Source organism: Xyrauchen texanus, chromosome 50 (genome assembly GCF_025860055.1).
Source record: "Xyrauchen texanus isolate HMW12.3.18 chromosome 50, RBS_HiC_50CHRs, whole genome shotgun sequence".
NCBI lineage: Eukaryota > Metazoa > Chordata > Actinopteri > Cypriniformes > Catostomidae > Xyrauchen > Xyrauchen texanus.
The window spans coordinates 12015121-12034227 of NC_068325.1; the positions used below are offsets into that span (position 1 = coordinate 12015121).

At 43.5% G+C, this 19107-nt stretch overlaps 1 protein-coding gene across 2 annotated transcripts in view; it reads right to left on the reverse strand.

Moving 5' to 3' along the window:
• The window catches only part of LOC127641300 (SH2 domain-containing adapter protein F-like), a 45365-nt gene extending 27600 nt beyond the window's left edge, over window positions 1–17765 (reverse strand). The window contains exons 1-4 of one of the 2 annotated variants that reach the window (XM_052124210.1): window positions 17582–17765; window positions 16066–16172; window positions 15533–15947; window positions 11332–11470 (exon numbers count right to left, since the gene is read on the reverse strand). In XM_052124210.1, coding sequence (XP_051980170.1) covers window positions 11332–11470; window positions 15533–15871 — 478 coding nt within the window. In that variant the 5' untranslated portion in view covers window positions 15872–15947; window positions 16066–16172; window positions 17582–17765. Of the gene's footprint in view, window positions 1–11331; window positions 11471–15532; window positions 16173–17581 lie in introns of both variants that reach the window. The other variant, XM_052124209.1, reaches the window with a different exon arrangement.
• Window positions 17766–19107: the final 1342 nt, after the last annotated feature.

Sequence of the window (19107 nt, forward strand, 5' to 3'; positions counted from 1 at the left end):
CACTCAACGATGCTTCAGTGATAAATTTATGGAGGACCTCTTTATGCTATTTGATGTACAAAACAACCCCAGATGTGACTTGTGATAAAATTGTAACATAGTCAGTCTACTGGCAGATATATTTTGTGGAGGATGGGAGTTTAAGATACTTAATGCCTATTGCAATGAACATGCAACCTACTGTTGAAGTCAGAAGTTTACATACACCTTAGCCAAAAATATTTTAAAATAATTTTCACAATTCCTGATATTTAATTGTAGAAACAATTCCCTGTCTTAGGTCAGTTAGGGTCACTACTTTATTTTAAGAATGTGAAATGTCAGAATAATAGTAGAGAATGATTTATTTCAGCTTTTATATCTTTCATCACATTCACAGTGGGTCAGAAATTGACATACACTTTGTTAATATTTGGCAGCATTGCCTTTAAATAGTTTAACTTGGTTCTTACGTTTTGGGTAGCCTTCCACGAGCTGATCACATTTAGTTGCTGGAATTTTGGCCCATTCCTCCAAACAGAACTGATGTAACGGAGTTAGGTTTTTAGGCCTCCTTGCTCGCACACGCTTATTCAGTTCTGCCCACAAAATTGGACTGAGGTCAGGGCTTTGTGATGGCCACCTTGACTTTGTTGTCCTTAACCCTCTGTGGTCTGAGGGTATTTTGGGCCCTGGAAAAGTTGACATGCCTTGACATTTGTGCTTTTTTCCATTGCTTAAAAACATATTAATGGCTGAAGTCTGATTACACTGTAAACAGCACAAACTGGGCTACAATAATATGTGAGCAACATGTATGTACAGGTTTGTATTTTTTAGAAAATAACGTTTATGCATGTTTTTGAAAAAACTAAAATTTTAAGTCACTGAAATAAGGTCATATAATAGATACTAAACATTTGTCCTCAAGACTTTTGAGAACTGGATCTTGTAGCCTAGAATTTTTGCTACAAAATGATGTGAAAACCATCCTGATCACTCAATCATTCAAAACAATATAGTAATTTAACATTTGTAAGACAATTTTAGTGTTGAAAGGTAATATGCGAGGAGGCATGAATGATCATGAATATGTATTGTAATTCACACATGAGAGACAAAGACCCTCCCCTGGGCCTATCAATGAGGGATAGAGAATCAATGTGAGGTGACTTGATGATCCAAATTAAGTTTTAAGTTAAAAGAAGTAATCTGACTATATATTTTCTTTACATAGAGACTTTATTTAATTTTAGACCTACACTACCGTTAAAAGAAGTCTCTTCTGCTCACCAAGACTGGATTTATTTGATCCAAAACACAGAAACGAATCGGTTACCTAACGTAACCTCAGTTCTCTCTAGATGAGGGAACGAGTATTGCGTAAGCTAGCTTATGCTACGGAAAGATTCATCTTTTCTGAGATATTGAAGCCAAAAAATTATCCTTAATTTTGTATCATTTGTCAACGCAGTGCAGCAACTGCAGACCTTGAGCGGGCTAGCTAGCGAGCTCATTGGTTGCTCTGCGGCAACTGCTGCAGCCTATAGACGAACTTGGACGAACTCGCGTCCAATGAGAGGCGTCCGCGCGCTTACTGCATCAAAGCCCGCCAAAATGGGCGTGGCTAGAGTGCATATAAGCTTAGTTCGTGAGGCTGGAACCCTGGTTTTCATTGAATGAAGCGAAAGTCGCCGTGGCGCGAAGCACGGCCGGCTACGCAATACTCGTTCCATCATCTAGAGAGAACCAAGGTTACGTTAGGTAACCGATTCGTTCTCTTACGAGAGGTTCTCTCGTATTGCGTAAGCTAGCTTACGCTACGGGAATCCATTGTCAACGCCGTGCGCGCCAAGCATCCACTGCATGAGCCCCGGGGGTAGGGGGACCCGGGGGAGCCCTTGTGAGTGGGGAAATAATATTTGGCCGGCAAGAGTGCGGGCCAGTGTGTGTGTAATACATAAGCACATAGTGGGAAGGGAACGACAGAGCGGCGGTGCCGGTCTGTGTGGAATGAGTCCCATCAGTGCAGCTCACCAGGGGAGCTGTAGCGTATTAAACCGCTAGTAGTTTTGCCTGCAGGGCGGGCACTTCCAGATTGTAAAATCTCACAAAGGTGGGGGGGGAAGCCCAGCCCGCTGCCACACATATGTCGTGAATGGAAATCCCGCTGGACCATGCCCACGATGAGGCCATGCCTCTAGTGGAGTGAGCCCTAATGCCCAATGGGCATGGCAGCCCTAATGCCCAACGGGCAGCTGCTCAGAGCATCTGAAAGAGGCGGAGCGTGCAGTATACAATCTCAGTGCTCTGACTGGGCAAAGGAGATTGGCGTCGCGTTCGCTATCGGATGCTGGCAGCGCCGATAGGGAAATGAACTGTGCTCTGAAAGGAGTACCGATCACCTTGGGAACATAGCCGTGTCTAGGCTTTAAAATGAACTTGGAATCACTTGGTCCAAACTCAAGACACGCAGCGCTGACAGACAGCGCGTGAAGGTCTCCCACACGTTTGACTGATGACAGGGCAGTCAGAAAAACGGTTTTGAGTGAAAGGTATTTCAAATCCACGGATTGAAGCGGTTCGAATGGAAGGGCTTTCATAGTTTTGAGAACTATAGAAAGATCCCAGATAGGAACCGATGGGGGACGCGGGGGGTTCATCCTTCTAGCTCCCTTGAGGAAGCGGATGACCAGCTCGTTTTTTCCCAGTGACTGGCCGTGCAGGGGTTCGGCGAACGCCGCGATGGCCGCCACATACACTTTGAGCGTGGATGGGGATCTGCCCTTATCCAGCAGCTTTTGTAAAAACACAAGCAGCGACTACACCCCATATGTCCGTGGGTCCAGGTCTCTGTCGGTGCACTATTTTGAAAACACAGACCATTTTGACGCATAGAGTCTTCTCGTGGAAGGGGCTCTAGCGTGTATGATGGTGTTTATTACCCCTTCTGGCAGAGCGACGGGTAGTCGTTGATCACCCACGCGTGCAGCGCCCAGCGCTCTGGGTGGGGATGCCAGATCGTGCCGCGAGCTTGAGAGAGGAGATCTGCTCTCACTGGGATGGGCCACGGCGCTGTCAGTGACAGCTGCGTAAGCTCCGGGAACCATGTCTGATTCTCCCAACGCGGGCTATGAGGAGCACCGAGTGACGCTGCTTCCTGATCCTCTGCATTACCTGTGGCAATAGCGAGACGGGAGGGAAGGCGTAAAGCGGGCGGTTGGGCCAGTCCTGGGCCAGCGCGTCCTCGCTTTTTGAGAAAAATATTGGGCAGTGAGAGTTCTCTTCTGACGCAAGAGGTCTATCTCTGCTCTGCCGAATATGTGCCATAACTTCTGGACTGTTTGAGCGTGCAGGGACCATTCCCCTGGAGGAATATTGTCTCTGGACAGTCTGTCTGGGCCGTCGTTCAGGTGGCCTGGCACGTGCGTCGCCCTCAGCGAGCGCAGGTGGCACTGGGACCAACTCAGTATGCGTTTCGTCAGATGGAAGAGGTTCCTGGATCTGACACCGCCCTGACGGTTTAGGTAGGATACCACAGATCTGTTGTCCGAACGGACCAGGACGTGGTGACCCTGAATGACCGTGAGAAAGCGCACAAGCGCGTACTCGACCGCTATCATTTCCAGACAATTTATGTGAAAGAAGCTTTTCCTGAATTTACCATAGGCCAAAAACCGGAGAGCCCTCGCAGACCGCGCCCCAACCCGTGTTGGACGCGTCTGTCGAGATGACTTTTCGGCGAGATACAGCTCCCATCGTCACTCCCCGCTGATACCATTCGGCCACTGTCCAGGGCTGCAGAGCTGAAATACAGGTCTGAGTCACCTTGATCGGCTGGCGGCCTGTGGCCCAAGCCCGGCGAGACGCGCAGGTGTTTAGCCAATGCTGAAGCGGGCGCAGTAAACCCAGCTGAAGTACTGCTGTGGCTGAGGCCATGTAACCTAGCACTCTCTGAAATTTCTTCAGAGGCGTGAGGCTGTTCATCTGAAAGCACGCGGCTAGTCGCTGAACACCGCGCGCGCGCTGTGTAGATAAGCGAGCCGTCATTGCCATGGAGTCTAGTTCTATTCCAAGGAAGGAAATTGCCTGACTGGGCTGTAGTGAGCTCTTGGTCCAATTGACTGCAAGACCCAAACTGTTCAGATGGCTGAGGAGAACTGTTCTGTGAGACAGAAGCTCCGTATGTGACTGTGCCATAATCAGCCAGTCGTCCAAATAGTTCAGAATTCGCAAGCCCTGACTCTGCAGGGGTGCGAGCGCCGCATCCATGCACTTCATGAAAGTACGGGTGCTAAAGACAGGCCGAACGGAAGGACGGTGTATTGATAAACCTGGCCGTCGAGGCGAATCTCAAGAATGGCCTGTGACGGGGATTTATCTGAATCTGAAAGTAGGCATCTTTCAGATCGAGAGAGATAAACCAGTCCCCCTGGCGCGTATGCGCGAGGAGTTTCCTGATTGTAAGCATTTTGAACGGTCTTTTTGCAAGCACCTTGTTCAAACCCCTGAGATCTAATATTGGTCTGAGGCCGCCGTCTTTCTTGGGAACAAGAAAATAATGGCTGTAAAACCCCGACTCGCTCAGCGAAGGCGGCACTTTCTCTATGGCCCTTTTGCACAGAAGGTTTGTGTAACACTTCCCAAGGAAGGAGGACAGGAAACAGGTCTTCACCACAAGGTAAGGTTTTAATTCCCTTTTTGTTCCGTACAATCTTATTTTACAAACACAATACAACACAATGCCAAACACTGGGTTCGCATGTCATCTCTCTCCTCTGGGGCCCTCTCGCTGCCTTTTTATGCCGCTCTCCTCGTACTCACTGAAATTAGAGACAGGTGTTTAGACATAATTTAGCTCAGGTGTAAGCGCCCTTACCGCTTTTCTCTCCCGGACGGGCGCTTGACCACGCCCCCGCTGCCACATACCCCCACCGCCCGACTCAGGCCGGGGCGTCATCCGGCCTGCCTACCACCCCCCCCCCCCATTTCTGGAGAGGAAGTCGGCGACAGCCATCTGCACCCCCGGTCTGTGGACCACCTTGAATTTAAAGGGCTGGAGAGCTAGATACCAACGGGTGATCCGGGCGTTAGTATCCTTCATGCGATGGAGCCACTGCAGTGGGGCGTGATCCGAACAGAGGGTGAAGGCCCGCCCCAGCAGGTAGTAACGGAGGGTGAGGACCGCCCACTTGATGGCCAAACACTCCTTCTCCATGGTGCTGTACTTAGTCTCCCTTAAGGAGAGCTTACGGCTAATGTACAGCACCGGGCGCTCCTCTCCCTCCACCACCTGCGAGAGTACGGCCCCCAGCCCTCTGTCTGAAGCGTCCGTCTGTAATAAAAGGGGAGAGAGAAGTCAGGCGCATGAGGAAGCGGCCCCCCACAAAGTGCGGCTTTAACCTGCATAAACACCTGTTGGCACTGCTCCGACCACTGGACCGGATCTGGAGCCCCCTTTTTTAGTGAGGTCAGTCAGCGGGCTGGTGACGTCCGAATAATTAGGCACAAACCTTCTATAATAGCCAGCCAGCCCCAGAAACTGCCTCACCCCCTTTTTGGTCTTAGGTCTAGGGCAAGTCGCAATCGCTGCGGTCTTATCAATTTGGGGGCGCACCTGGCCATGACCCAAGTGGAACCCCAGATACCGTACCTCCACACGCCAATCAGCGACTTCTTAGGGTTTGCCGTGAGCCCGCCCGCCGCAGCGATCTCAGGACGGCCCTCAGATGTTGCATGTGCCGCTGCCAATCATTGCTATAAATGATAATATCATCTAAATAGGCAGCGGCGTACGCGGTGTGCGGTCTGAGGATCCGATCCAGGAGTCGCTGAAACGTGGCTGGTGCCCCAAACAAACCGAAAGGAAGCGTCACAAATTGGTGTAACCCAAACGGCGTAGTGAAGGCTGTTTTCTCACGGGACATTGGTGTCAAGGGGATCTGCCAATAACCCTTTGTTAAATCCAAGGTCGAATAAAATCGAGCAGTACCTAACCGATCGAGCAGTTCATCAACACGGGGCATTGGGTATGCGTCAAATTTAGACACCGCGTTGACTTTCCTGTAATCCACACAGAATCGAACAGACCCATCACTCTTGGGAACAAGAACAACCGGGCTGGACCAATCACTGTGGGATTCCTCTATTACGCCCATATCGAGCATCGCATCTAATTCTTCCCGTACTATTTTCTTTTTATGTTCGGGTAAGCGATAGGGGCGGCAACGCACCACAGCGCCCGGCTCGGTCTCGATGTGGTGCTGTATGATGTTTGTACGGCCCGGTAGAGGGGAAAACACATCCGCAAATTCCTTTTGTAATTCAGAAACCTCTGTGAGTTGCCGCGGTGAGAGTTGGTCTCCACAAGTAACCGGAGTGTTAAGATTGTAGTTTTTGTTTACCTCCGGCCCGAGCTCCGCTCTCTCCGGAACTACAGTGGCCAACGTCACAGAGGCTGCCTCCTCCCTCCATAATTTCAGGAGGTTGAGGTGATAAATTTGATGTCGCCCCTCTATCGGTACGCTTAACTTCATAATCGAGATCCCCAACTTCGTCGTGTGACCTCAAAGGGTCCTTGCCACTTGGCGAGTAATTTAGAGCTCGATGTTGGGAGTAATACGAGTACCTTATCTCCCGGTGCAAATTCCCGTAGCCGAGCACCCCTGTCATACAGCCGGCGTTGGCGTTCTTGAGCTTGGAGCAAATTCTCCTGTGTTAATCGCCCCAGTGTGTGGAGTTTTGCTCTAAGATCGAGAACGAACTGAATTTCATTTTTACTATTAGAAGGTCCCTCCTCCAACGCTTCGCGGATGACGTCAAGGACCCCGCGGGGGCGTCGCCCGTACAGCAGCTCTTCCGGGGCATGAAGCTAGGAACGTCCGATCGCCCCTTCGCGTTCGCTCAACGGCTCCGAGACGCCTGTCGGAGGTGGCTGCTCGCGGGGGACCGCGACGTCGAGGGAGTAATCGACCAGGTGGTACTGGAACAGTTCATTCAACGGCTGCCTCGGAAGACGGCGGGGTGGGTCCAGTGCCATCGCCCGGCGTCGCTGGAGGAAGCTGTTCGGTTGGCGGAGGACCACTTGGCGGCGATCCCGAGGGCGGACGAGCCCTCTTCTTCGTCTCTCTCTCTCTCCCCTTCCCTTGTATCTGCCCAGGCCCTCGCCCCCTCCCCTGTGTTTTTTCCTTCTGTTCTCTCCCCAGGGCCCGTTACTGCCCCGCGCAGGCGTGGAGGGTTCCAGAGACCTGCTCCCCGGCCGTGGGAGAATGCGCCCTCCCATTCCCCGTCTTTCAGCCGCTCTCCTCCTCAGGTGGGGGCGCCCGCCAGCACAAGTGCGGCCGCAACGCCTGGGCCGGCCTGTTGGAGGTGCGGAGACCCGGGCCACTTCCGGGATCAGTGTCCGCTGATGGAGGTGGGGACGGTGGTGCGGGTCTCGAGAGATGCGAAGAGCTTCGCTGAAGAGATGAAAATCAGGGTTCCAGCCTACGAACTACGCTTATATGCACTCTAGCCACGCCCATTTTGGCAGGCTTTGATGCAGTAAGCGCGCGGACGTCTCTCATTGGACGCGAGTTCGCCCAAGTTTGTCTATAGGCTGCAGCAGTTGCCGCAGAGCAACCAATGAGCTCGCTAGCTAGCCCGCTCAAGGTCTGCAGTTGCTGCACTGCGTTGACAATGATACAAAATTAAGGATAATTTTTTTGGCTTCAATATCGCAGAAGATGAATCTTTCCGTAGCGTAAGCTAGCTTATGCAATACCAGAGAACCTCTCGTAAGAGAACAACATTGATATTCTGAACTCCTTTTACAATTTAAGAGAACAGTTTTCTATTTAAATATATTGTAAAAAGCAATTTGTGATCAAAGCTGATTTTTCAGCATCATTACTGCAGTCTTCAGTGTCACATGATCCTTCAGAAATCATTATAATATGCTGATTTTCTAATATGGGCATATTTAAAGTACATTTTACTAATTTAGCCTGAACACATATTTGCATGCACAAGCTTTGTTGATGATAATGAGGCAGCATAAATGCAATTTAAAATATAATCTAAACATTCATATAATTTAATATCATATTACATATCATATTTATATCATACAGTATACAATTTAAATACAATTTAGCAGAAACAGCATTTAAATGTAACTAAACTTGCTTAGGAGTCATATTTCAAATGTCAATACTCTGAATCCTGGCTGGCAATTCTGGAAACAGTCCCACTAGTAAAATATGTACATGTTTATATAAAATAGCATGTCAACTAATGAAAACTCAATGACTTACTCGTCTGAAATTGTATCCTCGGCTGGACCAAGTCTCTCTTCAAAATACAAATGTTCATCGGAGTCCCGCTCTTCTTCTGAGGAAAATGTTATCTCTTCCTTACTATACGTTTCATGTTTGTGTGATAAGTATTTGCGGAGTTTCAGTTCATTTTTGTGACATGTTTCTGAAATATGCTCGTGAGACTGCTGAAACCTCACCCTTTTTATTTTCTTTATTTTACAAAAGCACAAGATTTTGTCGTTATTGTGAATGTACAAAGTACAAAGTACACTTTTAAAATAAAAGTAGACCCTTTAAAGTCTCTAATGATGTCTTACACTTATCTGTATACCCAAAAATGATGGAGTATTTTAAGTTGTTTCTGCTGTAATGACGAAAATATCCAGCAGGATGCGCCGGCGCGTCCGTCGACCCCAGAGGGTTAAGCCATTTGGCCACAACTTTGGAGGTATGTTTGGGGTCATTGTCCATTTGGAAGACCAATTTGCGACCAAGCTTTAACTTCCCGGCTGATTTCTTGAGATGTTGCTTCAATATATCCACATAAGTTAAATTTTTGTTTCATCAGACCAGAGGACATTCTTCCAAAAAGTAAGATCTCTGTCCCCATGTGCACTTGCAAACTGTAGTCTGGCTTTTTATGGTGGTTTTACAGCATTGGCTTCTTCCTTGCTGAACAGCCTGTCAGGTTATGTTGATAAAGGACTCGTTTTACTGTGGATATAGATACTTTACCTTTTTCCTACATCTTCACAAGGTCCTTTGCTGTTATTCTGGGATTGACTTGCAGTTTTCACACCAAACTACATTCATCTCGAAGACACAGAAAGGATCTCCTTCCTTAGCGGTATGATGGCTGTGTGGTCCCATGTTGTTTATACTTGCGTACTATTGTTTGTACAGATGAACGTGGTACCTTCAGGCATTTGATAATTGCTCCTAAGGATGAAACAGACTTGTGGAGGTCCACAGTTTTTTTTCTGAGGTCTTGGCTGATTATTTTTGATTTTCCCATGATGTCAAGTAAAGAGGCATTGAGTTTGAAGGTAGGCCTTAAAATACATCCACAAGTACACCTCCAATTCAGTACACATACTATCAGAAGCGAATTGCCTAAAGGCTTGACATCGTTTTCTGGAATTTTCCAAGCTGCTTAAGGGCACAGTTAACTTAGTGTATGTAAACTTCTGACCCACTGGAATTGTGTTATAGTCAATTAAATGTTAAACAATTGGTCTGTAAACAATTGTTTGCTAATATTAAATCTGTGGAGTGGTTACATTTGTTTTAATTACTTCAACCTAAGTGTATGTCAATTTCAGACTTAATTTTTTTACATTTCAGCACTTTCAAAATCTGCGATCATATGCAATTAACAAAAAATAATTATGCGATTAATATCTATAAAAGAAAATGTCATTGACTGACATCACTAATATATATACACATACACAGAAACACATATAAAGTGAGGGAAAAAAGTATTCAATCCTCTGCTGATATTGTACGTTTGCCCACTGTCAAACAAATGATCAGTATATCATTTTAATGGTAGGTTCATTTGAACAGTGAGAGACAGAATAACAACAAAAAAAAATCCAGAAAAACATGTCAAAAATTTTATAAATTGAATTTCATTTTAATGAGGGAAATAAGTATTTGACCCCTCTGCAAAACATGACTTAGTACTTGGTGGCAAAATCCTTGTTGGCAAATCACAGAGGTCAGATGTTTCTTGTAGTTGGCCACTAGGTTTGTACACATCTCAGGAGGGATTTTGTCCCACACCTCTTTGCAGATCTTCTCCAAGTCATTAAGGTTTCGAGGCTGACGTTTGGCAACTCGAACCTTCAGCTCCCTCCACATATTTTCTATGGGATTAAGGTCTGGAGACTGGCTAGGCCACTCCAGGACCTTAATGTGCTTCTTCTTGAGCCACTCCTTTGTTGCCTTGGCCATGTGTTTTGGGTCAGTGTCATGCTGGAATACACATCCACGACCCACTTTCAATGCCCTGGCTGAGGGAAGAAGTTTCTCACCCAAGATATGACGGTACAAGGCCCTGTTCATCGTCCCTTTGATGCGGTGAAGTTGTCCTGTCCCCTGACGGTGGGGATGGTGTTCTTGGGGTCATAGGCAGCATTCCTCCTCTTCCAAACACGGCGAGTTGAGTTGATGCCAGAGAGCTCAATTTTGGTCTAATCTGACCACAACACTTTCACCCAGTTCTCTGAATCATTCAGATGTTCATTGGCAAACTTCAGACGGGCCTGGACATGTGCTTTCTTGAGCAGGGAGACTTTGCAGGCGCTGCAGGATTTCAGTCCTTCACGGCATAGTTTGTTACCAATTGTTTGCTTGGTGACTATGGTCCCAGCTGCCTTGAGATCATTGACAAGATCCTCCCATGTAGTTCTGAGCTGATTCCTCACCGTTCTCATGAACATTGCAACTCCATGTGGTGAGATCTTGCATGGAGCATGGACTGAGGGAGATTGACAGTTCTTTTGTGTTTCTTCCATTTGCGAATAATCGCACCAACTGTTGTCACCTTCTCACCAAGCTGCTTGGTGATGGTCTTGTAGCCCATTCCAGCCTTGTGTAGATCTACAATCTTGTCCCTGACATCCTTGGACAGCTCTTTGGTCTTGGCCATGGTGGAGAGTTTGGAATCTGATTGATTGATTGCTTCTGTGAACAGGTGTCTGTTATACAGGTAACAAACTGAGATTAGAAGCACTCCCTTTAAGAGTGTGCTCCTAATCTCAGCTCGTTACCTGTATAAAAGACACCTGGGAGCCAGAAATCTCTGATTGACAGGGGGTCGAATACATATTTCCCTCATTAAAATGCAATTCAATTTATAACATGTGTTTTTCTGGATTTTTTTGTTGTTATTCTGTCTCTCACTGTTCAAATAAACAAAATCAGCAGGGGATCAAATACTTTTTTCCCCTCACTAATTAATATATATATATATAAGAAAGAAAGAAAGAAAGAAAGAAAGAGAGAGAGAGAGAGAGAGAGAGAGAGAGAGAGAGAATATTCAACTGACCTGTGATCACTTTTTGGGCCTCATAGGGCTCCATGTATCCATTGTACTCAGGAGTAATCGCCCCCTGGACAGTTTCAGAACGAGCATCAAAGGGGTCAGAGTAGTCTGCATCGCCCATGACAGGAGCTGAGGGGATCACCTGAAACCAACAGCAAAGTCATGTGACACTGCTCCTCATCCAGGAGAAGAAATAAAAAAATAATTCAATTGGAGATTATCTCAGTTTGCTGAAGGATCAGATTTATGAAGGGAAATAATTACATCTTCTGTCACACGATTGCCATTTTAAAGGGATCACGTTATTTCTTGTTGTGATAGTGAAGGTTTCTTGCACAGAAATAGATGGATTTGTTTTTCATGTCCATTTTGTAGCCTAAAGAGTTTCCTAACCAATGTCTTCCATGTTAATCTAAAATATTTTTAGACGTGTAAATTACACGTCATGATTGGCTGACCCAACACAAAAACCTGCGCCGTTTCGCACCACAACCTGCGCCGTTTACGCCTTGTTTCACGTGACAACTTGGGCGGTTTCACGCCAGAACAGGGTCCAAAATTAACCTTTTAGCCCACCAGACAAGGTAGATGAAACAATTACTATCCATTCAGATTTCTTGCCAGACAAATGTATTTTATTCTTTTTTTTTTTTATTGCATTTCACAAGTGGATTTTACAGGTATGAGGGACAAATACACAATACTGTAAGAATGTTTCAAATGAAACTTATTTTTTAAAGAACTGTATTGTTTTATTATTTATGAAATACTTAATTGCCAGATAGTCCATATTGAATTATTTTTCAGATTATTTCCTTATTACAAAAAAACTACATTTGTATTTTAAAATACATGTTGTTGAACAATCAGTTAGTAACTCAGGGTTTATTTGGAGTGAGTTAATTCAGTCAGCTCCAACTGATTCTTTGATATGGAGTCATTCATTTAGGAACTGGACAACACTGGTAGTGCTGTAGTTGTCAATTCACTAAAAAGAATTGGCTCAAAAGAATACTTTCTTTGGGAATCGTGTGTTATGTCTTGCACTGTATATTCGAACGAACCAGCTCAAAAAGAGTCATTTGGTTGGAAATCGGTCTACTCTTCTTGTCTCACACTGAAGGGTTGCTGCGGCGCTTAATGAAAGTACAAGAGACAAGTATTTTATTCCTGTTTTCTCTCTGTATCACCGGAAAAAAAAAAATTCCAAATGTCATGAAAATCATTTGGTTCCTGAATTATAATACAGTCATTACCAGAGGATATGTATGTGTGGTGGTGGGTTATTTTATTTGATTTTTTTTTCCCCTTTTTCACCCAATTTGGAATGCCCAATTCCAAATGCACTTTTTACGTCCTCATGGTCGCATAGTGACTCGCCTCAATCCGGGTGGTGGAAGATAAATACCAGCTGCCTCTGCGTCTTAGACCATCTTATCACGTGACTTGTGGAGTGCATTGCCACAGAGACATAGCGCGTGTGGAGGCTTCACGCCATCCACCATGGCATCCACATTCAACTTACCACGTACCCCACTGACAACGAACCACATAATAGTGACCACGAGGTGGTTACCCAATGTGACTCTACCCTCCCTCGCAACCGGGCCAATTTGGTTACTTAGGAGACCTGGCTTGCTGAGTGACTCTAGCCAGGTCTCCTAAGCAACCAAATTGGCCCGGTTGCTAGGGTGGGTAGTCACATTGGTGTAACCTCTTTGTGGTCGCTATAATGTGGTTCGCTCTCAGTGGGGCATGTGGCGAGTTGTGCGTGGATGCGTGAAGCCTCCACATACGCTATGTCTCCGTGGTAATGCACTCAACAAGCCATGTGATAATACTGTATTTTCAAAAGAGCAAGAAAAAGTCCCATTTAAGAGCATCACCTCAAACATAACATCCTTTAAAAATGGGTACATTCAGCAACTACGCCATACAGCATGAGACAGGCATAAAAAAAGCCTGTCTTCTACTGTGAAGCAGGAGGCGGCTGTAGGGAGGTGTTGATGAGTATGTTAGGTGGTGCGTTTGTCTCTCAATCCAGGCACAGGAGGAACCCCACAGTCAAATGGCACAACTACAAAGGCAGCCATATGGTTTCTCAAATAAGGGCTTTAGCCAAAGGCTCTGGACAGCAACCTTCATCCAGCTCTCCATAAAAACACAAAGGGCTCATCAACAAAGATGAGAGTTTCGGGCCAGTTGATGGAACCGTTACCTGCTCTATTGGAAAAAAGTTGTCTCACTACATCTACATTCGTAGATCATTTAGATATGTTTTAATGCCTGGAAAACATAAACATTTTGCTTTTAAATCTGCTGATGTAAATTTGTAACAAAGGTAAACTTATCTAGCTGGCTAACATAAATTCTGAGAATGACTTGTAATAGTGTAACACTTGGAAGTGTCAAATAAATGGAATCAAACAAAGCAATGTTTTGCGCAGTATGTCATTGATTTCCAACAAAAGTGTAAATGAATAATAGATTTCATGGTGTTGCATTATAGTTATAAGATGATAGTCTAATGAGCATAAATATTAATTGAACACATATATTGAGTAAAAATAATTTTTGCAGTTCTTTTTGCAAATAAAAACCTAACAAATTAAGTCATTAAGTTATTGTTTGTCAAGAAAAACATATTAATATTTCTGATGAATTTTAAATATGTTACTAAACATAAAATAAATATTTGTTTGTGGCGAGGCCAGTAGAGTACACCATGCAATAATCTCCCAATTTCCTACAAGACACTGTGCAAATCGGCCATTGTCTGGATGATCTTTAACAGGAATAGGATGACAGTACATTTTAAATGTTCATTAGGAACACAATAAAAACTTAATTAGGATTACAGTGGAAATTAATGAAGGTTAACAGGGAATGATGCGTACCAGTGCTCACAAGCTGCATTTAAGACAAAGCACTTAGAGTCTTGCACTTAAATTGTGATTTAAATACATGGCACTGCATAGGGCGACAGCAGTGGCTCTTCCTGCAAGCCAAACCAATCAGCACACCCATCACTGGCACTGATTACAAGCAGTAAGTCTCCACTGAAGCATCCACAGGCTGTTGTCTGTCTGTGCCCATGTGTGTGTTTGGATACCTCCACTGGCTGCCAGTATAGGGTCTGTACTTGGTGTCTGATCACAGGAAAGAACCTTTCAGGCTCTTGTGAGTATTCTCCATGGGGCCACCCCCTTCCCACAAGCCTAACTAAATGCTATGTATTATTCAGGAGCTTTATTTGTGCTGGATCAAGGGGGTTTGACACCTTTGGAGCTCTGGGAGTCGAAATATAACGCTGGGTTAATGTCACTTTTTGACAGTTAGTTTAATATATTGCATGACTTGATGGTTTGGGGTATTACCGTTTTTTTACTACCAAACACTTTTAAACGCAGTAAATGGTGTATATTTGGCATATATTTGAGGTTGACCAATGGGGTTTTCAATAGCTGATGCAGAAATCTAGCCAATGCAGATATCTCGTAGTATATCTAGAGCTGCGTGGGCTATAGTCGATATAATGTCAATATTTAGCCATTTATTATACAATGGTTAGTTCTGGTCCTTGAATCTGATTGGACAAGTGGTGTTCCAACAGCACTATGACTTCTCCATGCTCGTGACTTTCCAAATAGTGGTCGTTTAATTCATTGTTTATCATTCAGTGACCATTTCTGGCATTGCATATTTACTCCAATAGGTGGAGACAAATTAACATTTAAGTTCTGAGTAAATTATTCAATCATTGACTCCACTGGTGATTACCACCAAAGCAATGGAAGCGAACAAGAAAGATTCGTTCAGCAGTGCAGGAACAGATTTAAAAACAAATGGAATTATTTTTGCTGGGTGGAGAAGAAATTTGCAAACTAACTAGCCAATTTTTTCTGAAACACAAGTTATTTAATACTATTTACAATTTTTGCACCAATAGCATCACCAAACAGAATTGCAAAAATAACTATTGTTTTTAAACTGTTTTCACGAACACTACTATTGGTTGGGGGGGGGGAACCTGATAGCACCACTGTTTACACTTATCAGGGAAATCAACCTAAAACAGCTTACTTATAGTTATCAATGAAAGTATTTTAACACTGAAAAAATTACAAACTTTATCTTCTATAATAGTCTATCTCTATAACTGCAGTTCTATAACACTCTTAAGGTCTTAGATTTACAAACTCACCGGATCCGTTGGTTCCTCTAACGACACAGAGCTCAAGAGAATCTTACTCCGTCCCAGGTCTTGCGAGTCCACCTTAATGAGGCGATGCTTTGGTGAAACCACCTTGATATCCAGACTGGAGGATTTCAAAGGAGAGCCAAAGCCCATATGATGTGCTTCAGTCAAGCCAATGTCATTTTTAATCCTGTTGCCAAAATCTTCATAAGGATCTTCAAAATCCAGATTTTTCTGTGCTCGATATGCCTTTAGTATCTCACTCTCAGTGTAATCTGGTTTCGGCGGTTGTGGGGGCACCCGTTTGCTCCCGAAACTTAAATAGTCTTTTAACCACTTTGCCATTTTAATCTGTTCGTGAATGTCCACCAGTTCTTGTATCAAGGACAAGTACTCGGCCCTCCTTATGTCCAATATCAACCTACAGTCAAGAAACTAGATTACGGATGAGACCAGATAATGAATATATTAATTTAAAATGAACAGACGAGCCTTTTGCCAGTCTGAGGATTTGTTGAATTCATGTCTCAATTGCTCACCCAAGGTCGATCCCTGGGAATAGTGACCTGGAATTACAGGTGGTTCATGGCTGTAACTGACCAGGAGACTTTTTTCATTTCCAACACCCTCTCCAACAGTTGGCAATCTGAAATAAAATTTTTGTACTTAAGTAAGGATTTGGGTGATAGACAAATTAGGTTTTCTGAGGTGAGACAAACGAGAAATCTTTTAAAAATTTAGTTTAAAACATATGTTGTGTGTGTGTGTGTGTATATATATATATATATATATATATATATAGTAAAATAGTAAATAAATTATTTACCAATATTTATTTGTGTCCATATTAGTTTCATACATTTTTATAGCATTTTCTACAACAACAAAAAATAATACAAATGGATTTAATGACTTAAAAATGGTCAAATGGTCTAAACATCAAGTAAATGGTATTAAAATACTTTCCTTGCACATTGAGTACAGGACCACATTCATATACATTCAAACAGATCAATGTGTACATCCTTTTTTACTATAAATTCTCCCTGCGCTGTTTGTGGCTATATGCATGAAGAATGCAAATTGCCAAAAACAAGTCTAATGTATTAATTTTAAGCTGCCTTTATATGCTTTTTTTTTAACCTTCAAAGTTCTGCCCACCATTCACTTGAATTGTATGGACCTAAAGAGCTGAAATATTCTTCTAAAAATCTTCATTGGTGTTCAGCAGAAGAAAGAAAGTCATACACATCTGGGATGGCCTGAAGGGGAGTACATGATGAAAGAATTTAAATTTTTGGATGAACTATCCTTTAATGTAAAAACAGGGAAGAAAAAGTGTTTTACATAAAAAAAAAAATCCAAAATGTTTGATACTTTTAAAACTATATAGGCAGTCATGAGAGTCTAAAGGGGTCCTCTTTATATATATCATATAAGAGGGCCACTTGAGTCTTTTTTTTTTTTTACTTTAAATTGCATTTCAAATACATCCAGACAAAAAGGTGAGCATAACGTCACTGATCCACATGCAAATAGAAAAAGAAAACAAATGCAACTGCTTACATCCACATTCTTAAGTCTAAAAAGTACTGGTTTTTCAATGTACATATTTAGTCCTATGATCAGTATGAGGTGTTTTAAAGATTAACCACATACCGTATGAGGTTAATTGGCTTTCTACTCTTGCAGATGGAAAATAAAGCTGCTGAACTGATGCCTGCAACAAGCTGCTTAAGAACAAAAGCAAACAAACTAGTGGTTCACACGTGCTTCAGATGCGCAGCTGCACCAGCGGGACACATTATTATTAGACCGTTTCAGTTCTACCATCAGATGAAATTATTTCACATAAACTCCTTCAAATCAACATTGCCAGTAAAATTCGAATAATTACATTTTTAATTAAACGACTCTGTGAGATCCCAGTCGAGAACTTCTAAACGAGAATAGACGTGCTTCTTCTATAAACATCTGACACTTTCGTTTCAGGTCATAATGAGTTGCTATCTGAAAATGAAATAGCTTTGAGAAGATCAAGTTGATGTTACTCACATTTGTGATTTCAGATGAAATTCTAATGGAACTCCAGTCGCGTGTCCCGCGGTGCGAATGTTACAATGTGTCAAGAAAATAAAAAGACGCGCCAAATAAACTGACAAAGAATGTCCGATATCCTGGAGAATATATGACAATATGAGAAGAACAGTAAAGATCGTCTGAACGCATCCGATTGTAAGTGAGAGTGTCGACAGGCAAAAGAGAGCTGGAGCGTTTAAAGGGGAGGTCCTCACAGAGGTGTTGTATTTTCCTTTTAGCCGACGGTTATTAGTTCGAAGCTATGGCATAAAACTACGAAAATCTTCATAGCGCATAGGTGTCTTGTAGATTAATCGTTTTGCTGGTGTATTTTAAGATTGACCAGCATATATAAAATAATTAAATACATATTAGCATCAACTATGTATAGCAGGCTAGTGCTTCAACAAACAAATATTTTGATAAGAAGTCAATTTAGCAACAATCACAGGACCACAAGCAAGCTCGTATATTAGCCTGTGAACATTAGCGTGATTACCAGTGTGGTATTACTTTTGTACAACAGTTTAACAAACAAGTAAACAATATAAAATAACCTAAGTTCAGACAAAAACAAAAAAATTGTCCAGTTAGTTCGTGCATTTATTCTCCTCCAGCGAAAAAAAGTCTCAAAAGAAGCACACGTCGCTCTCTGCACTACTCTCTGTTTTTGAACTTTTGCCATTTCGTTTGGTGTTTTTTAGCAATCATTCTCATTCACTTCCGTTGTTTCAGTGCTAAACTACTGTTTTTAACTAATCAGTTGTCAATAATCGAATGACTTGTCCACACTAATTCGTTTTCGTTTGAAAATGCATATTTTTCTCCCAGTTTTGGCCTCCACACTGAGATCGATTTTTTGAACGTGAAAACTGACCTTTTCGAAAACAATCTCTCAAGTGAATACATTTGAAAATGTCTTCCTCGTGTTGTAGTGTGGACAGTGGAGGCAGCGATATCTGAAAACGATTAGTATTTTTTGTCATTTGACGCAGTCATGTGATCCATTCAACCCAAAACAATTAAGATGGCGGACCATGTGAGTCGCAAGTTCAAATCCAGAGCATGCTGAGTGACTCCAGTCAGGCTTCCTAAGCAACCAATAGGCCGGTTGCTAGGGTGGGTTTAGTCACATTGGGGTAACCTCCTCATGGACTCTATAATGTGGTTCTCGCTCTTGGTGGGGTGCTTGGTGAGTTGTGCATGGATGCCTCGGAGAATAGCTTGAAGCCTTCACATGCGATACGTCTCTGCGGTAACGCGCTCAACAAGCGCTGTGATAAGATGCATGGATTGATGATCTCCAACAGGGAGGCAACTGAGATTCATCCTACACCACCCAGATTGAGGTGAATCACTACACCACCAAGAGGACTTAGAGTGCATTGGGAATTGGGCATTCCAAATTGGGGAGAAAAAAAGATGGCAGCCCATGAGTAGTTGCATTGTTGTGCCTGCTATTCACTCTGATAGTGTTATTAAAGATAAATGTTAATTTGTAA